The sequence below is a fragment of the Nuphar pumila genome, chromosome 2 (assembly GCF_984573655.1).
Source record: "Nuphar pumila chromosome 2, dmNupPumi1.hap1.1, whole genome shotgun sequence".
Classification (NCBI taxonomy): Eukaryota; Viridiplantae; Streptophyta; class Magnoliopsida; order Nymphaeales; family Nymphaeaceae; genus Nuphar; species Nuphar pumila.
The window spans coordinates 25,647,040-25,668,301 of record NC_143250.1 but is presented as its reverse complement, the minus strand read 5'-3'; the positions used below and the strand labels follow the sequence as shown (position 1 = coordinate 25,668,301).

At 36.7% G+C, this 21,262-nt stretch overlaps 1 protein-coding gene across 1 annotated transcript; it reads right to left on the bottom strand.

The window, feature by feature from the left end:
- Positions 1-306: 306 nt before the first annotated feature.
- Positions 307-2,170, bottom strand: LOC149845063 (uncharacterized). The gene is made up of 3 exons (XM_089997446.1): positions 2,044-2,170; positions 975-1,298; positions 307-769 (listed from the first exon to the last, which is right to left on the bottom strand). The coding sequence occupies exons 1-3, from the start codon at positions 2,117-2,119 to the stop codon at positions 627-629; spliced, it is 543 nt and encodes a 180-aa protein (XP_089853572.1). The 5' UTR covers positions 2,120-2,170; the 3' UTR covers positions 307-626.
- Between the last annotated feature and the right edge of the window lie 19,092 nt (positions 2,171-21,262).

Genomic DNA, 21,262 nt, shown 5'->3' with positions numbered 1-21,262 from the left:
AGAGGGAGAGAGAGAGAGTTATGTTTAACATGAAATTTAGTACTTCATACTACATAGATAGTTAGGCATTTATTGGACAGTGTTTCGCTTTAAATGGAATAGCGGGTTTCTGCTGTTCAAGGGATCTACTTGTAGCGCAAAACGGCGTTGGTCAGCAAAAATCGGACCCAAAGAGGTTTGTATAAATTGCTTTACTTAATGGAAGTATCATGAAATCAAAATGGTATATTAAAATCAGATTTTTCTATTTATCTAAACATATTGGAGTCGTATTCTTTAGATCAAAAGCATAAAAAACACAATACATCGAAAAAAACATCTGATAATCATGATTATACATTGTTTGAATGAAAATGCACCCAAAACAATGCTCCATACAATAATCATCTTGTAGTTTATTGGAACTTGTCGTATACAAGATAATACATATTTGTGCATTTCGACAGTCGAACGTATAGTATGTATTTGCTTAATGACGTTGGTATGTCACGTCCACGTCAGAACAGGCTTCAATATCCAAAACAAGAATGCCAAAATACCAGGCGCTCCCGCCACAGGGCAACCAAGCAAATTTATTTCTCACAAACAAGCAAAAATTATGTGTATAAAAAGGATAAACACCACCACTAAGGTTCTGGTGCTGGCATGGAGGATGGTGAGGATGGTGGTGCTGCAGATTCAGGCCCAACGATACCAGAGCTCAACAACTCGGACATCCCACGTCGAGCGCTTGATTTCATGGCATCGCATAACTTGGGAAGGAAAACACCTGCTCATCCAACACACCCCAATATGCATTAACAAATTAAACTTGTGATATGCATGGAGATCATAAATCAAATCAAACCTCTCATGGAACATATATAGACAAGGTTAATGAATCATTATAAATTAAGTTCCATCTTCTATTAGTCAACAACCTTATCACTTCATAAACTACTGCATTTTTTATGATATATTTATTGGACTTGTACCTTCAGCTGCAGCAAGGTTGAAGTAGAGGTCCACCACGTCAGGGCACCGTTCGTAGCAAGGAGCAGCGCAGAGCTTATCCAGGAACTGAAGTTCCAACAATGAGTCTGAGGAGATCCCAACCCAGCTTCGATCCACCCCACATGCTTGGATGCATTCATCAGTTTCAATCCACTCGGCCATGCCATCCACCTTCACTTGAGATGTCCTGCACTGATGCTTCACCTCTGTGCCATGCATGTACTTCTCAAGCACGCACCGCATGCCGGATGATGATATCGCAAACGCGCAGACGTCTTCAGGCAGGTTTTCGCACAAAAGTTCTCCTGTAGTTTGCGAATGATGAACGTACACATGCTCGTTTTATTTTATACTTGGATATCAGAGTACAGAACATTTTGGTTCACAAGCACAACAAGCAATATCATCAACGTTGATATGTGACAAAGTTCATGGACTTGACTGTTCATCCTAAGGATTAGAGTTCATGAACTTGCTCATGTTCATACCAGCAACTGCTCCCTTAATTCATGTGAAAAACTAAAATTCAAGTATCTTTCAAATAGACTACAGCTTGATGGGATGCCTACCCAAACCTCCCTTAATGGGATGCCAACCCAGCTGAAATATGGAAGTTTTTGAACCTGGTGATTTTTTTCTAGAACCCAAGCACAATATTAATAGGTACTGGAACTTTAACTGAAGCCTACCCAAACCCAGGTTCAACTTTATCTCTACAAGTCATTAGTCATGTAGGCGATGCATGTAATGATTTTAGTGTAAAAATGCATCTCCAAGAGTATGTCTGGCATTAAATGGCCAAATGCATCAATGTTTCTATCACTGAATTATACAAACAAGCTGTTAAATATGCCCCAAATAAGTGCGAACTCAAGGAGGAAAAAAATGCAGAATCTGGTAGTCAAGCATAATCATGTAGCTAACAATGATTAAACATTAAATCTCATGATTTTGGATTTGTTTACATGAAACAAGCACACCCTAGATAAAATACAAATGAAAGAGAAAGCATGATTAGTCTGGCATAACCCTCTAGTTAATCATGATTACCTGAAGCAAACTGAATGGCCATTGTGGAAGCCAAGAACAAAGCAAACATTGCTGTGAAACCTTCAAACTTGGCCATTGCTGATACCTTCCAAATGATGAAGATGATGTGTAAGAGGTTCAACAATGTCCTAGTATATATGCACTTGTTAATCACTTTGGGTTGGTATTTATAGAGGGAATAAGCATCTCTATCTTCAACCTTGGGTAGGTGTGGACTAATTAATTGCACCAAGTCTTTCGCCGGAGATGGCATCGCCAAGCAAACGTGACAGCCACACTAGTGGGCGTGTTAGATATCAGTATAATAGCCATCACTCACAACGGAAGAAAAATGAATTATAATTATACTTTTACATTACCCCAGTTGAATTGTGGTATATATGTTTGTGAACCGTTGAATTTTGAAGTTCTTAAAGTACCCAGTTGCATGACGCGCACACATTATCTAAGGCACGTTTCCTACTAAATAAACATTATTGTAATTGGACTTTTTGATAATCAAACTGGGGTATCTAGGCCCCATTCTTTCATTCATCAAATTGAAAATGCGCCAATATTGTAATTCGTCCTTCAGAGTGTGGACCATGAGCGGACGGTTTAGTTTTCAAAGTCATATTGCAAGTTTTGTAAGTCAGAGCTAATTTAATCTCTTCAGTTTATTTAGTGGAGAGAATGTTCAAAATTGCATAAATTTTATGTCTACAAAATTTTTGAAGGTAATAAAAATCAATGGCTCAAATTCCATCTAAATTTTATAATAAGAAATTGAATTCTTTTCATCGAAATTATTCAATTCGGAGCATGTTTTTGAGTAATTAAAGGAGCACCATTTTTAAAAATCAACATTAAATGTTTTTTAGGAAAATCTAACCGTACAGATGTGATCTCCAGGAGAAAAAAACCTAAGAACCAGATCATATAATAAATTTTTTCAATATGTATATAGGATTTTATAATATGCTAAAAATCAATGGTTTGAATTTTTTGAAGATATATAAATTATAAATTCCTATATGCACATTGAAACTATTTGTTATAAGAGTCAATTCTTAGGTGTTTTTATCATGGAGATCACATCCGTACTGTTAGATTTGCTAAAAGACACATTTAAAAGCTGTAGGACACACGCGCACGTGCGCGCGCGCACACACACATATATATATATATATATATATATATATATATATGTGGAGTTTATATTTGGTATAATCTATTGTACCTACAATTTAGTTTGAATCTCATGATGAGAATTGTTTTGACACAATCTAATCTCATAGATGTGTTCAGCATGCTCAATTTAGTAGGAACTGGTTCTTGGATCATGTTTTTATAGGTTGAGAAAATTGATGACTTAACAGCCGTTAACTTTTGGATTGCCCAAGAAACATGAATACAGGTTGGATTACAATGACCGGAAGGCCAGTTCCCACTAAGCAAAACATGATCACATCTAGTGTTAGAAAAAACCAAACAAGTGGGTTCCGCCTCATTTCTAAGTCATTTTGCACATACAAACAACTGCAGCAAATCTTAATCAGTATATATACGACTTTTGAATCACTGAAATTAGACCCGTATAAAGGTTTTCCTGGCGATTCAAAAACTAGTGGTCATAAATGCATCAATTTTTCATGACTCATAAAAACATATTTTTGACAAAAAAACACGATCTAAGAGTTTATTCCTATTAAATAGAGCATGTTGAACATGTCCATATAGTTATATTTAGTCAAAACAACTCACATGATGAGATCCCAACTCGATTGCATGTACAATCGATTGTAGCAAATATAAATCCTATATATATGGGGGTTAATATTTGTTGCTATTAAAGTCATGGAGCTATTGAGTATGTCATATTCTTTTCAGATTTTTAGATATTTTTCTTTTGTAGATCAGACCTTCTGTGTAATATTTGATTTTTATCTCAATTTTTGTATTATCTAGATAATGGTCATGACTTTCAAGTATTTGGTTGCATTCTTATGCATTTTTCGAGAACAGTTTTATTTCATTGAAATCCGAAATATAACGAGTCTGGAGTGTGCCCGACAAGTTTTGGAGATATAGTGGTCAATTCAAAAATGTTATGGGGGCATTTGCATCCCAGAAGACATAGTCGTCCAACCTAGAGTTGACCCAACTCAGTCAACTGCGTGAAGGACATATCCAAAATTATTAGAATTGTTTGAGTGACATTTTAAAAGTTTTTGGGTTTGGCGAAGGCTAGAAATGAGTCTAAAAGACTCATTTGCCCAAGAATTGCTTTATGAGAGCATTTTGGTTTTTGCAACTAAGACAACAACTGCAGCTGCCACCCAGCTCAGCCAACGAGAGGCAGCTAGACCTAGCCAAGTGGCAAGGCTCTCCTTTTAGCTATCCTCTCTTTGGTTAGACCAACTAGGCTTGGACCTAGTTACCCCAACTAATGGGCTGACTAGGAGCCCATGGCTCCTAGCTCATTGGATCACAACCAGACTCAAACCTAGACTCTATTGGGCTAGATCCACATCCATGATATGAGGTTCTATTTGAGCTTCCCTAAAGCCACACCCCTCATTTTATCTCTTGCTCAACTCCCACTCCCTTCACACACACACACTCTCTCTCTCTCTCACCCTCTTCCTCACCTTGGTGGATGCCCCACCTGCTCCAACACCATCTTATGGTCGAGCTGTACCATTGTGGAGCTTTGTTGTAGCTGGAACAAATTATAGAGGTACCCCATTCCACATAAGGGTTTTAGGTTGGAGGAACGACCATCCTAGCTTGTGTGGGAACTCAAGTTCGTGTGTGTAGGAGCTATGTGTGTTGGTATTCTTTTTTTAGGAATTAGCAAGCAAGGTAGGTACCCAATTTTCTCACTTATAGGTGGTGAGCATGCTAGGGCTCCATGCAGTTTATGATGTGTTTTTGTAAAATAGCATGTTTTTTAATATTCTCATGTGTTAAAATATCGTTTTGGGCAATGTTTTGGTTCAACGATGAGTTTAACCGTTTTGAGACACCAATAAGAGTGTTGGGGTTGATTTTCATTCAAGACAAACCTATCAAACAATGAGTTTTTGAAGTTCCAGAAGTGTGAAACCAAATTAGAATGCCTCAGGTGTAACACCTAAGAATTTCTAAAAAAAAAAGGGTTTTGGATCCAGGTTGAATACGACTGGATCCATCCCCCGACTTTCTTTTTTTAAGACCCCCGCAAGGGGGGGGGGGGGGGGTCCCTTTTACGAATAGAGAAAACATTTCCTCCTTGTGCCTCTTCTCTCTCTCTGATTCTCTCTCTCCCTCTGCGTCTCCCCCTCAGCAAAGACCGACCCCCTCAGTCGGGATGCCCCCTTTGTCCCCCTCTCTCCGAGGTACCCTCTCTGCCCCCTTTCCTTCTTCTCTAAATGGCCCCGGCCCTCTGGCCTCCATCTGCTCCCAGAGCGGCGCTGGCAGGAGGGCTTCGACCCTCCTACATCTCCCTATTTTCTTGAGAGGCACCGACCCTCCTGCTTCCCCCCTTTCCTAGAGCGATGTTGGCTGGATGACGTCGACCCTCCTGCCTCCCCCTTTTAGTGACACTGTCCCTCCTACCTTCTTTTTTTAGAAACAGCGTTGTTCCTACCTCTTTCTCGATGGTTTCCCCTTTCCCCCTTCCCCAGATGCCCTGCCACCACCCCCATCATGGTCAGTAACTCTTCCCCTTAGTTGGAGCTCCCCTCTAACGCCCCGCTGTGGTGCCTTTATAACCCCCACCCCTGTCACACCCCCTACGCCATCCACAGTCGGAGTAATTGGCTCCCATTTGCCGCACCATGTTGCCTCATCCTTATCTGGAGCTCGCCTTGCCATGGCTCTATACTTTTCCCCTCTCTTCTTTGTTGTGTGCAGGCCACGCCCCACGACTCTCTCTCTCTCTCTTTCTCCTCTCATCTTTGTCATGCACATGCCACACCCATGGCCCACTCCCTTCCTCTCTCTCCTCTGTTGTGCATAGAAGCTCCATCCCCTTGTGTTTTTTGGCAGAACCAAAAGAAGCCCCTGACTTCTTTCCCTCTCTCCTCTCTATCACCCCCTCTTCTTTTCCTTTCCCTACCCCTTTTTCATTCTCCATCAGAGAGGTACCGAGCTGGGACCGACTTGAACCGAGCCCATCCCTGTTCTTCTCATTCAAAGACCGAGCCTAGGCTCAGTCTTGTTTTGAAAAGGGGCCCAACTAGGCTTAGCCTGACCACCAATCACACCCCCTCGACTCCCGTTACACAAACCCGAGCCTAGCATGGCTGTGACCTGCCCATGGGCTGACCATTTCCTACGACAGAAACCCAACCATGATGAAAAGACCCGACCAAGGTGGGATCGATCTTTATCGAGCCCAACTCGGTCCCCACCTCCTGCCAGTCGGACTCAGCAGAGCCGAGCTCGGCTAACACTAGGCTCTAACTTGGCTCACCCTGATTCTAAACCTGGCTCAGCCCGGTCGGCTCGAATCATGATCGGGCTCGACCCTCGGCAACATAAATGTTGCTTAGTTTTATAAATTAAAAAGAGTTTTATCATTTTCCTTCACAGCACGATAAAATACCAGATAGCGCACCCCAACAACATAATGGATGTGACACGTGCACCGAGGTACAAGCCCTTGATAACCTACACTCGGAATTGTCTGTAACAGCCCAATTTATGAAACCGAAAATTTAAGGTTTTTTTTTTCTTTCTTTAATGTAATAATGCAACTGTCTCATCAACAAACTCGTTCCAACCGTACCAAGTACTGGACAGTCTGCCTGTGCGCAAGCGCGAACATGTCTTAGCCTCCTAGTACCAGGTCCAGTACGGAACCACCCTCAACTAATCTGATTAAACCATTACATATAAGAAATTCTTTAAAACCAGTATTTCATCATTAGCCTTGCCTTAACCGAATTTAGCTCTAGGGAGTCAGTCTGCGCATGCACCGACGTTTAATAGCACCGTAAAACCATGTTTGAAATTAAAGCATCCAAATGACAAAATTCTTAAATTATTACTTTTCAAGAAACACAACGAAAACTCTATTTAAATACAGTTCAAGACTTGGGCGGGTTACAAACACCACACACCCGTATGAAATTAGAATAATTAAATCAAACCATGTATTTAATAAATCAAATACTAATCTCAAACTTTATCAGAGTTGATAAGACTTAATCAAGTAAATAAATATCAAAATATTAAGTCCCCTCAAAGTCGTAAGGAAACTGTGACCCTCTTAGCGCCACCCTGAGCCTACGGTCATCACCCATCAGCCTATTCATTACCTGAAATATTAAAAATAGAGGCATAAGTCCACAACCTCAGTTGGTAATCACCAAACACTTGAACACAAATATTTCAATCATATAAATAAGCATTCGCACATTTTCAGATTTCATCTAAATCATGCAATATCACAATATCTAAATTAAGCATAATTTACAACTATACAACTAATCATGCTTGCATTCATATTTCAGAAATAAACATGTTACAATGCTTCATGCCAATGAAATAATAATTTATACACAACTGAATATTATAATGATTCTATTTTGATTTCTTATGTACCACTTTTTCTCATGCCCAAAGGTACATTCTCGGGTTCTTAGATTCATCCAATCCAATAAAGTGTATATTATGCCATCTATTTTATTAACCTCATTGAATTGAAAGAACCTGCAACCTCACATCGAGGTCCCACTGGAGCGGTCCATAACTGAAAAAACTCCCAGTGGTCCAACACATATCCGATTCCTACTCTATAGAGATTTTTGACCTACCACCTAGGACACATGGTAGTCCGCCCCCCCTACGATTGGAGACAGGGGACCAAGAGACAATGCCACTCTCCAAAATAAAACAATGGCCACCCAGTCCAAAGGACTTGTTCTGAATGGGTCACGAGTGTTATTTAATTGTTAGGCTCATAAATTAAATTACATGTGCTCACCGCACACACACCCGAGCTCACCAATCCAATCTCCCCACTGAAGATTTCATAAGTAAGTATGTTTTTTATCCATCCAGATCTCACAGTTTCTACTATGAGCCCGACCAACACGAGGCAATTTTGTGATTATGTGCATGAATATTTTTTTGTCTCTGATGTACTACATTCACCTATAGGTTCCACCGAACCCTCTTTCACACTAATCCTCACACACATGCTTATATCACACATCATTATCACCATGTCATATGCTTACATGCAAAAAAAAATACTGCAACTACAAGCAATTCATGATCATACTTAAACTAGTAACAATTAACTTTACACTCATCATGCCTTATAATATTCAATATTCATCAACATGCATGTCATATGAATGGTTATAAAACAAGGGTAATATGGAATACATTCAGTTTGCATGCATATCAAATTTTAAGATAACATCAATATCCATGTTGCATAATATAAAATACATTCAAGCAATCATACATGGCTGCGTGTGAAAATTTGGGTCCCTGTTAACCCATTTTTGAAAAACTCACCAAAAATTCCAGAAACTGAATTACACCTTCCCAATTTTACTGATAATGCCTTTATGTCTTACGAAAATAGTTCAAGAAATAGAACCTAAAAATTCATTATAAAAAAATCATGAAACTTCTTGGACTAAACCATGTTCAAGAAAAATATAAACCAGATCGTGTCATCTGCAGAAATTTATCTCGGTTTGAAGAATTTCTCTAGAACTATAGAAAAAGCATTTTTCAAATTTCTTTTTATAGGATCTTCTTATACTTATTACCTTTCTCCCAGATTTTTTCTAATTAATTTTCATTAGCTTTTTTGGGTATTTAAAATCAACAAATTCATGAGTCGGAACAGTCTGACAAACAAGGTAGAAAATCAGTGCTCTGTTGTGAAAGACGTTTCAACCTCAATACTGCTCCAAACGAAGCGATTCGAGAGTCTAAATTCAAAACTTGGAGAACACTCTAGTATTTTTATTTTTATTTATTGACTTCATTTTCAATGAGTTATTGATTTTTTTTCTGAAATAGGTTGAGATAAAAAATGAGGACAGAAAACCAAGATCCAAAATCATACAAGATCCATTAAGAAAGAACAAGATTCAAGGTAAAGATCCACATAATCATGACTTTTTAATCCTCTAATCATGTTTATATCATCATACAATAATTATTTACTCAGATTCATGCTAATCTTACTAAAACAAATAACATACATCATCCACGAATCATAAAACCATCAAGAAATAGCTCAAATAAGGTTTTATCTATGCAAGAATCATAATAAATCCTAGTCAATCATGAAAATGTGAATTCTTTAAACATTAACATGCAATTTAATAATGTTAAACATGAAATAATCCATCATACATGCTTATATCAACTTTCTTTATAAAAAACAATGAAGCCCTAAAAATGTTTTTGCCAAAACCTTCATGAAAACGATCTTTCACATACCAAAACGTGGATTCAAGCATATAACAAATTTTCAGATCATATAAAACCTATATTTTATCAATATAAACTAAGATTAACATATTATTCATGCTTGAACAATAAGATCTTACAAAAACATTAAAGAATCTATCCCCAAATTATTTTTTTTTACAAGCCCGTAAATAATCCTGTTTCAAAAATTGTTTTCTTTTCTATTCTTTAATAACATAGGTCCATAAAAATATATTTTCTAGATTGAAAATCAACCTTAGAGAGGTGTTTCAAGGTTTGATCCATTATTGGTTCAGATTTGAAAATCGTCCCACTCATATTTCATGCATTTGAAAAAAATTGGTGTCTACGTGATTGATGTACCTACCTTGATCGAGTTTCTAACTAAAGATCGGCCTTCGTCTCCTATCTTAGAACCTTGGTAGGGCTCTAATGGCTACTTGAAAATGTTCAAGAAAGAAGAAGAAGAATGAGTAAGAAGAATAAGAAGAAGAAGAAGAAGAAGAAGAAGAAAAGAGTTGAAAATAAGAATAAGCGAGAACTCTTTTTTTTTATACTAAAAGTCCACCAAGGGTGGGGGCATCCCCTTACTTGGAGTACCAATCACATGGTACTCTCTAGGGCTGACTCCTAAGAGTCCTAATCCAAGTTTATTCTGGCTAATTTCCTTAAATAATTAAGCAATTAATTTAATTATTTATTATTTTAACCTTAATTAATTACTAATTAATTTTAATCAATTATGGCTCTACTAGGGAGGGACGTCCCACCCTCTCTAGAGCCTTATATGGTTCTAGAATACTCTCTAAAGTCTAGAGTGGATCCCTCATGGATCCAAATATAAAGTTGATCTAGATCCAAAAACTCGATCCAGATCCAAAACCTGATCCAAATCCAGAAACCTAGTTGGGTTGGATCTAAGAACCAAACAAAAAGGTCCAAACCAAAAACCCAATCAAAGATTCATACCCAAACACCAAATTCGAAACAACACTAGATCCAACTGAGGTTTGGATCCGAACTTAATTCAATCCAAGATCCATAATACAAATGTATGAAAAAAAATCATTTATTCTCTTGTTTAAGCTACATATTTTTAAATTTTATAATTATTATTGTAATATTCTTCATAACTTAAGTCTTAATTTCATAATAACTCAAAATCAAGAAAATAAAAAAAATCAAGAATTTCAAGAAAATCAAGAAATTGTATTTTTTTTAACCAACTAAAATCCAAAATCACTTAATCGGATCTCCTACAAGATCTTTGGCACATAACGGATCTAACTAGAGTCCTAATTCAACTTAAACTCTTAAATTTTGCAAGAATTTAACCTGAATTTAAAAGTTAAACTACATCAAAATCATAGGTGTTACATCATCAAAAAATTCGATAATCTCTGAGGTAGGAATAAGTTGCATACAAGAACAATGGCAGAACACTTCTAACATATATGTATATATATATATATATATACATTTATATGTATATATACATATCTTTTGACTCAAGAACGTAGTTTTGCGTATTCTTGCCCATTTAAATTTATGTCATTTACTTTGTCGTCGCGTTGTTACCTGAATAGGCTACTGCTTATGTAATTTATTTAGTCGATGTACAGTTTCATACATCATGCACTGCTTACGCAATTTATTTGGTCGATATACAATTTTATACATCATGCACTGCTTATGCAATTTATTTAGCCGATGTACAGTTTCCTATATTGTGCATCACTTACACACTTTATTTAGCTCGATGTGTGGTTTCACACATCGAGTCTGACTTTATGTCATTTACTTTGTCGTCGCGTTGTTACGTGTATAGGCTACTGCTTACGCAATTTATTTAGTCGATGCATAATTTCGTACATCATGCACTGCTTACGTAATTTATTTAGCCAATGTACGATTTCATATAGCGTGTATCATTTATGTAGTTTATTTAGCTCAATGTATGATTTCACACATCGAGTTTGTCTTTATGTCATTTACATTATCGTCGCGCTGAAATGTGCACATGCTTATGCTTTGATATATATGTATCATATATACATATATGTGACTTTGTAAGGTACACAATTTTGCATACTTCTGTCTATTTTGTATTACACTTGCGTTTAAGAACGTAGATTTGTGTATACTCATCAAGTCTTTAAAGAAAAAGGAGATTTCACATATGAAATCCCAAAGCTCATAATATTCATTGTTTTGAAAAGCAAAAACAAATATTGGTGTTTGCATATTCGCAACCAAGTCTTTCTCTCAACCTTGCGTAGCCCTAAGAGGTATGTATGATCTTTTGTTGTGATATCCGAAGGACTCGGATACTCTCGGCCTAAAACACAAGACTTTGAGATTTCTAAATAGTGTTGGGGTTTCTTTCTAGGAAACTGATACCCCACTCATTATAACGGTACTATCAGACATGCACAACATATTAGTACTACGATGATTGCATGAGAGGTTTAGGATAATCTCGTAGCGTGCAAATACACAATGATAAAAAGAAAATTACATAAATAGTGATGAAAAAATATTGAAATTTCTAAATAATGTTGGGGTTTCTTTCTGAGAAACCGATACCCCTCTCATTGTAATATGCATGGCATGTTAGTACTATGATGATTGGATGAGAGGTTTACGGTAACCTCGTAACATGCAAATACACAATGATGAAAAAAAATCATATAAATGGTGGTCATCGCCTTCATAGGTAAAATACTCGATTTGCTTTGAAAGATCAGAGCATGTAGAATGGGTCATCCGTTAAAATAGTTACTGACATACCCATTCATTTCATGGTTTTGTCAAGAGAGACGATGAGATGATACCAAAACACTGATTAACATATTGTTAACAACAACAACTCTCCTCGAGCAAATGACTCAGTGTCCCTAGTCATTAGAGTTAGGGGACTGGGCTAGCAAACATTATCCTAGGTGGTAGATCCCATGGACTTCTGCAGAAGTTGGATGCATTCCTTATTACAAATGCCTCTGAGAAGTTTTCTCTCGGTCACTGGCCGTCACCTTTGGAACGAACTAAGCTAGTTGTCCAGGGTATTAAAATACATAGCATAACAACCCCGAGGCAGTCTCAGTTGTTTCTACATTTCTTCAATGCGTACCCTCAGAACAACTAATATCGAAACAAAGTTATCATGTTCATTTTACTTATTTGAACTTATACACCACAAAAGGAATAACATATGTGTTTGTTTTGTTCTGAATTTTTTTAGCATGCCCATTTTGTTCATTTAACTCACTCTTCGAAGACATCTAATAAAATTGGAATGATAAAAAAACAAGATTAGCATGCTCATTTTGCTTATTCTAAGCAACACATCATAAAAGGGACAACGTATATGTTAGTTGTGTTCTTAATTTTGATATCTATGCACCTATCATATTTTTATCAATCTAACTCGTTTCATGGGTATAGGTGATGATTAATTCAAAATGACAAGCAATGGCATGATGACGTGATGATATCAAGATGAGACTCTTTCCCTGGCGTTTTGTTCCTGAGGATATTTTTATAATTTGGTATAAGGGTTTCTTTGAAATTTTATTTTTTTGTATAAACTTCAAAACCTTGTTTTGAGTCTATTTAGTTTCAATGAATGTATGGAGTTACAAATCCGTTGTGTAATGAAAAAGGTTCATTCGTAATTTTTCCAAGGCCCGTTGACTTGTTATTTTGAACACCATTTTCCCTTGATCTGCTATGTTTAACTCTAATAAAGGAATGATTACAAGGCTTTCCAAAATTTTCCTAAAAAGTTACAAGTCCAAGATTTTGAAGGCGTTACATCAGGGGTCGACTCCTGCATTTTTGGGGTCGACTCCTATATTTGTGGGGTCAACTCCTTTGTCTTTTCAGGTTCTGATTGACCTGAGGGTTGATTCTTGTAGATCAGAGGTTGACCATTCCTTGTTTGTTTTGTCTAGTATTGTTGAGAGACAGAAGAGTAAACTCCTGTAATCAAAGAGTCGACTCCTTTGTATAAGAGTCGACTCCTTTAGGAGGTGAGTTGATTCCTTAAGTGAAAGAGTCGACTCCTATATGCATGGCTGAATGAAACATGCATAAGTTCATGTATGCTAGTACAAATTAGCGTTTTTGGGAGCCTTTTTTGAGAAATTGGCTTACATGAATTTATTTATGTTATGTACCAAATTAATTGGTGATCAGTTGTTGTTAGTTTATGTTAGAAGGGTCTGATAAGATATGTGCATGACTGATATAACATTCAAAAATAAATTTCAATTGGTGAAATACAGACTGGTGTTTCGAAGCTTTGTTTTGAAAATATGCCGTGTATGTTATTTAGGATTTCTTTTATGAATATATTAAGATGAACATTTTTTATGTTGGATCTCATGTTAAATGTGCATGAATGACTGAACATCTAAAAATATTTATGAGAAATCCTTTTTGGCTTAAAGGGGGTACTCTTTTAAAAAATAGGGCGTTCATTGATAAATACAGGTAAATTCAGGTGCTACAACGATATTTTGTTTCAACATTCTTTTTGATCAACATGATAGGCACCCTTAGATTTCTGTAATTAAAATATTCATAAATCTGAATTTTGATGGATGAATTATTAAGCTTCTTTATTGAATCCTTGCGAAGCTATGTGGGGTTTTGGAGAATCTTAGCCCAAATAACCCAAAAGAATTTATTGTTTCTCCCAAATGGTAAATCCTTATGATCCTAGATTTTGGAAAATGATTTCAGACATGTGGAAGTATTTACAAAAAAAAAATCAGATCTAAAATCAACTGACATGAGGCATGGATGCCGTGTTATTTATATGTGAATTTTAGGAAAATTTGGGTTTCGGGAGAGACCAATTTTGTTAATGTGCATATAATTATAAAAATGCTTGTTATATATGCATACTCATGATGATTTAATGTTTAACATATGTTTATGTTATATTGCATGTGTTCATGATATAGCATATTTATGACATGTATATGATGACATGAATGCATTTAATGCTATGACATGCATGCTTTTTATGAAATGCATATAAGGTTATGAATGCACATAGTATTGTATTGTGCATAATGTGGCCATAACATAATCATGTTATAATGCATGCATTTCAATGCTAATACAATATGTCGTGTTTGTGTTTGTGCATTGGACTGTAAAAACCACATGTTTGCACATATTTGCTCATAATTGCATATTGAGTTAGGATTTAAAATGAGAACCGATATATAATTGATACAATGGGTTGTCTCTATGAGATAGCCGCATTGACCTATGGCCTAATAAAGATAACAATATTTTAGAATTCTGCCTCACAAGGGTATATTGTACAAGAGGACTCAGATCTACCTTTGAGAGGGTAGGTGATACAGACTCTCTAGACCAATGAATTACTAACAATGCTTCAAGTGAGAATGATTCAGTTGATCTCCAAGTCCTTGAAGTTAGCAGGACAAGACTACAAAATATTATTAATTCTAGGCATGTCCAAAATAGTGAGGAGTGATTTTTGAATCTTCTTTTTTCGATGAAAAAATATTATTTTAGGATCCGTGATCACATGTAGTATGCCATTGATTTTTGAAGTCTTATAGAAATCTATCTGTAGTTGTAATAGGATGATCTGAGACAACCAGGGGCTCCGCGTGGTGGATAGAAGTTGTCAGTGCACGTCTCCTTATGGTGGGACATTGCAGTTTCAAACCCCAATGGTAACTATGAGGTTAGTTTTATGATAAACAATAAAAAAAATATACCTACAAATAGGGGTGGCAAAACCTGACACGACCCGCCAACCCGTTTCTTAGGCGGGTTCGGGTTTGGCTTAAACGGGTTCGTGTCATAAACGGGTCAACCCGCCTAACCCGTTTATTAAATGGGTCGGGTTCATGTTAGGGGTATGCCAACCTGACTGACCTGTTTAATAAATTGGTTAGGCGGGCGGGTCAACCTGTTTACCCGAACCCAACCCGCCAACCCGCCCGCTAACCCGCCAACCCGTTTACCCGACCCAACCCGTTTATTAAACATGTTAACCGGGTTGTGTCGGGTTACCCGTTTAATAAATGGGTCGGGTTCATGTTTGCCACAGCTGACCCGTTTAATAAACGGGTCGGGTTCGTGTTGAGGTATGCTGACCCGCCAACCCGACCCGATTGCCACCCCTACCTACAAACGATCTTACGAAGATTTAGAGCTAGGCTGGCTGGCCAGGTCACTAGATTAGTTCGTTGTCACTGAACCGTTCTTTGCTTTGCCGTCCAGGAGAAAAAGAAAAAGACTTCGAAAGAATTCAATGCGCTTAATTGAATGCTCCATTAGAAACTGCCCAATCTTATGATGGAAGAAGTGAAATGACCAATAACCTTATAATGGATTGATTTTAAATGTTGGGACATGATATGAAGGCGTGATGGAGGTGTCATGTGCTACGGTTGATTTTGTGTATGTATGTGTGGTCGTAGAATAACGCTTCATTTCTCCTATAGAGAAGGGGTAATGCTTGCCACGTCAAAGTGAAAGGTTATGCCAACCAGTGGGCTGATACTGATGCAAGATACCACATCTTGTGGTTTATGCCTGCATTAAGCAATCGTGCCTGCCATCACAGATTGTAGTGCAGTGAATGGATCTTATTTGGATCTGGTTACCGTCAGTGGACTGGGGTTCGGGTCTAGCAAATGGGATCTAGTGTGATAATTTTTGGCATTAAAAAAAAACACGAAAAAAATGAGATATTTGTTGCCATTTTTTCCTAAATATTGGTAGAAATTAATTGTTTGATTTATTAGTTTTCGTTCATAATAATTAATTAAATTGGTTTTTTATTTTTCAATTCTACTTTTTGCCTTTTGCTGAAAATTGTAAGATTTACAAAAAAATTCAAAATGTCACAAGATTTAAGCTGTCGGTATTTACCCCAAAACATAGTATTTTGTCACTATTATGGGATCTAATTAGGAGACAACTGGATTAAATAGCGCAGATCCATTTAGATTCTGACACGCCTTTTCCGATTTTATGTAATTGAGAGAATTCAGCGTTCAATTCTATATTTTATGCTTTAATAAAAAAACAGCCCAAGCGATAATTTTGATGGAATTTTATTTCAATTCCTCCCAATTGCAGAAATCCAAACACTACAAAAGCATACTCAGATTACTCTTGTAACTTGTTCAGGATTTGAATACCAATGGAAGAACCCTGTGCAGATTAAAGACTACCGATCGAAGGGAGGTTACTCTTGTATCCAAATGAGTCAATCCATACGAAAAAATGACAACTTGAGAAGAAACATAGGCCCCCTTGGGATTTTATTTTCCTATTTGGAAACTGTTTATAAGCCAAAAGGAAAAAAGAAAAGTCTGATGCTATATTGTTAATATTGGCCCTATAAATATCAAACATAGTCCATGTGCGTGTGCGTGCGCGCTTGTATGCTTGCGTGTGAGGAGAGAGGGAAAGAATATAATGCGACGAACTTTTTTTGGTTTTTTTTTTTATAAGAGGAGAAACCACCACTTTAGTTTGGACATCTCATTATGGCCAAGAGTTGCCACAATGACTGTGGCACTGTTGGTGACTTAAAACACTACAGTTACTCCCTCATGCCCATCCGGGATGGTTTCTCGCTAGCATCAGGCTTGTAGCTAGAGATGGCTTCTGAGCCCTTACATGTGTTCAGCATTGTTGATTTAGTGGATATTTATTGACCCATGCGTTGTATTTTTTATAAAAAAAACTGTTCTTCGTGTGAGAAAAAATTGATTAATTTATGACTAGATTTTTTGCATTGTCGGTAAAACCTGTACATAAAATGGATTTTCGATGATCAAAATCTAATGTCTGCTACATAGAGCATGTAGATCACATCTACGAGGCTAGATTATCAAAGGAAAAAATGTTTTGCTAAGTTATTTGTACGTAAGATTGATTGTGGCAAATATATAATTCATTCATAACACAAGTAAATTTTAAGTGTGAATGGGTTTAATGAGATAGCTGGATGGTTTTTTATGACCGAGGAAAGCTCACCCAGAACTGAATTACTTAAACACACATCTCTTCAGCGAGGTAAATTCTGGGCAGGGCAGATCAGGTGCAATCACATTGCACACTTTGAGTATGACTGGGGTACAGCCAGGGCTCAACAGAACATGAAGGGCAGATCAGGTGCAGTGGCACACAAAAGCCATTGCACCTGTCGAGTTATCCACCAGCTTAGGCGTAAAAAAAAAATGAAGTTAAGAGTGATGGATACGGAAAAAACATGATGAAAGGAGACCCCAAAATAGTATCTATTAATGAGATCGCGTCAGGTCTGGTGCAGTTCTGACGATAACCTGTCAGAACTGCCTTGGATGCGTTCATCAACAGCTTCAAGAACACTACAGATGGATAAGTTGTTTCTTGGATGGGTTTAGGGATGGCAGGGGGCGTAGCTAGGATTCATGTGTGTGTGTGTGGTGGTGGTGTTGGGGGGGGGGGGGAATTTGTGATAAAATAAAAAATGGCTACAATTATTAATAAAAATCTATTTCATATGAACAATAGGATTGGGCTAAAAAATAGATAAAAATCTATTTCATATGGAGTCAGGGCTGGGCTAGGAATGGGCTTTTAAAAAAAAAATTAACTGGGCCGGGAAGCAGGACTGGGCTACAGCCCAGTTCTGCCCCCCCTCCGCCTATGGCGGGGGACAAGGTCTCCACCCCTGCCCGTCTCAAAATCCGAACTTCCATCCCTGCCTCCATTTTGCACGGGGATGGATTTTAACCTCCACCCCCACCTCTATCCTCTATCCCCGTTTCAAGTCCTTCATCCCCGGTCCAAACAAGGGCTATGAGGAGTGGGTCTCCGTTTCCCCTCGATCTATAGTCATCCGTTGAAGGATTGAAGACAGGATGGGACGGGACGAGGCGGGGCGGGGCAAAGCAGAAGTCCATCCCCGATAGATTTTAACCTTCATCCCCACCTCCATCTCTTTTTCATGCCCTTCATCCCCGGTCCAAAAGGGGCAAGGCGGGGCCGGGCCCATTGTCCCCCGGTCCACTGCCATCCCTTGATGGGTTTCACAATTTTTTTGAGAGCAATTCATGTTTTAAATGAACGGCATCTAAACGCAAAAAATGAACTGCTGTTGTGGCTGTCATTCATCACATGGATGAACGGTATCGCTCTCTCTATTAATGGGATATTTTTAACAAAAGAAATGAACTATTGACTTGCATCAGCGTTGATAAACAGAAAAGAAAACTAATGCATTCAATTGTTGAAAACAAGTTAAGGGTTTTACTTATTACTATTAAGTAGGCTGATTTCGTCATATAGTGATTCCCAAAATCATCCACCCAAAAGTGTCCTTGCCATATCGTGATTCCCGAAATCATCCCCTACTTTTTTGCGGTAAAGATAAATGAATCCCTCTGTCAACCTTACGGTAAACTAACTCTGATCAGACACTGACCATCATTAAGTGGCTCACGAAATAACCAGCTTACCCCTACTCCATCTTCGCTAGTACTTTGGAACACTCTAGCAGCATGACACCTTTAGTGGCACAATTTCTAGCAACACATCTCTCTCCGATCTTTATCCACAAATATATCAAATTGGGTTTTGCTTCGTGTAATATTTAGCTTTTTTTTTAAAAATTAAAATTTAATTTAATTTAATGATATTTTTTAATATAAATTCATTAATAATTAAATAATATTATTTAATTAATAATATAGGTTAATATATCATGTTGGATCATAAGAGTGAATTTTTTATTGGATCGTGGACCATTTTGATAAAATTCATAGTCCATGTAAGAGAAGAGTAACTAGTAAACCTCTTTAGAGAAGGAGTTTGGGTTTCAATAGAAAACCCCAATTCCTCACTTTTTATAAAAAGAGGGTTTGACCTCCTATCTCCCCGTTCACATTTTTGGAGAAAACATTGAGAGAGATAGAGAAGAGAGAGGAATGTGTTTTTTTGGAGAAATTAAGAGAGCTTGGGAGAAGAAAATCGACCAAGCTAAGGTAAGTTCATTGTTTTTCTGGTGACCAACCTAGGAGGCAATCGTACCCATTTTTTCTTTTCTTTTATATGTTTTAGTCTGATACAAGGTCTGTACATTGATCTTGGGCAACAACCTTGCTTTAGAGATGAGATTTCGGATCTCTTTCGTGTTCTTTCGGTGTTTCGAGAGTTCTTCATGGAGTTTTAGTTTTCATTCGCGTGTGTGGTGTTTTAATCATTCATATTCACAACAAGATATTAGATTTTATATTGTTCAACATGTTTAGAATTTAGGATAGAACAATCAAGCATGAAATTATATTTTTACGGTTCATTTTAGGTAGTATTGATATTTAAAACCCGATTTTGAAAATCGATTTTGAGAAAACATATTATCTTATTAAAAATATGAGATCTTATGTTTGATTCATGTTATAAATTAGATCTCTGTATTTACAACATGTTTAGATGTTTATATGCATGATTTGGATGTGTTTCTAATTAATCAAATTCATTGTATGCATGTTTTTTATATTTTTAATGAAAAACCTAAAGTTCTTGAAGTATTTTCTTGAAAACTCAATTTTGTCATGTATTTTTATTCTGATTAGTCTTATAGAAAATTGTAGTTCTCTAAAGCTATGAACGCATAAATCTTGAAAATTTAGAAAGTTGTTTCAGACATGTAGGAGCAATCCTAGAAAAAAAATTTGATTCATTTGAGTTCTTGGTTAAGAAAATATGATCTGTGTAAGTCGACACATGATTTCTGCCATGACATAAATTCTGTGTAAGTTGCACGATTTCGTAAAATTTATTGCTTCAAAATATTCAAGATGTAAGGCTGATATTTTTATATGGGTTAGTTGAAATATTGAAAAATACATGATAAAAAACTTGTATTATGATTCATTACGATTGAGAAATTAAAATTCATGCAATATTTATAACGCCCCTAAAATTTTAACCTTAATTATTGTTCAAATTTTAAATTTTGAGGCCAATTTTTTTTATAAGTATAGGTAAATCAGATCTTATAATGCAGAAACGATTTTCAAAAATGGTTAAGACTTTGGGCAATGTTACACTAAAGATAACAATCAAATCAAAATGTACGGGATATACACATTTCAAACCACGTACTAAGACTGAAATATGAAGAGTTTTAATTTCATTTCAAATCAGAGTATAAAAACAACACTTGAGTCTCTACACTATCAAATACTAAAAATGAAAAGATCATGAATACCAAGATCGCAAGGTAAGAGTGGTCTCTCGAGGATGCAGCTCGACCAACCCTTTGCTCCAACTACTCATTATACTTTACCTGCATTACCTTTCCCCCATAAAATGGGATTAGACTCACTAAAGTAGGGTAAAGCAACCCAAACTCAATCTTAAAGAAAACATATCAAGCATTTAAAGGTAAATATATGATATATTATTCATCAATCGTCAAGTGATAGACAAAGGAACAACGTCCTATGAGTCATTTATTTCAAGCATTCAAACATAAAGTATTTTATCACTTAATATTCTATTCAACATTAACTCACACAATAAAGCATAATCTATATGCATTCAAGTCATCGCATATATATATATATATAAGACATTCAGATCATTGCATTATTTTCATATGCATTCATAATTCTTATAAACAATAAGTAAAATCACATTTGACCATTCCAGCATGAAACACATGCACATATATTCTAAGTAATTTAGTTAGATATTCATGATACACATCAATCATGATACATAGGTATGATATATT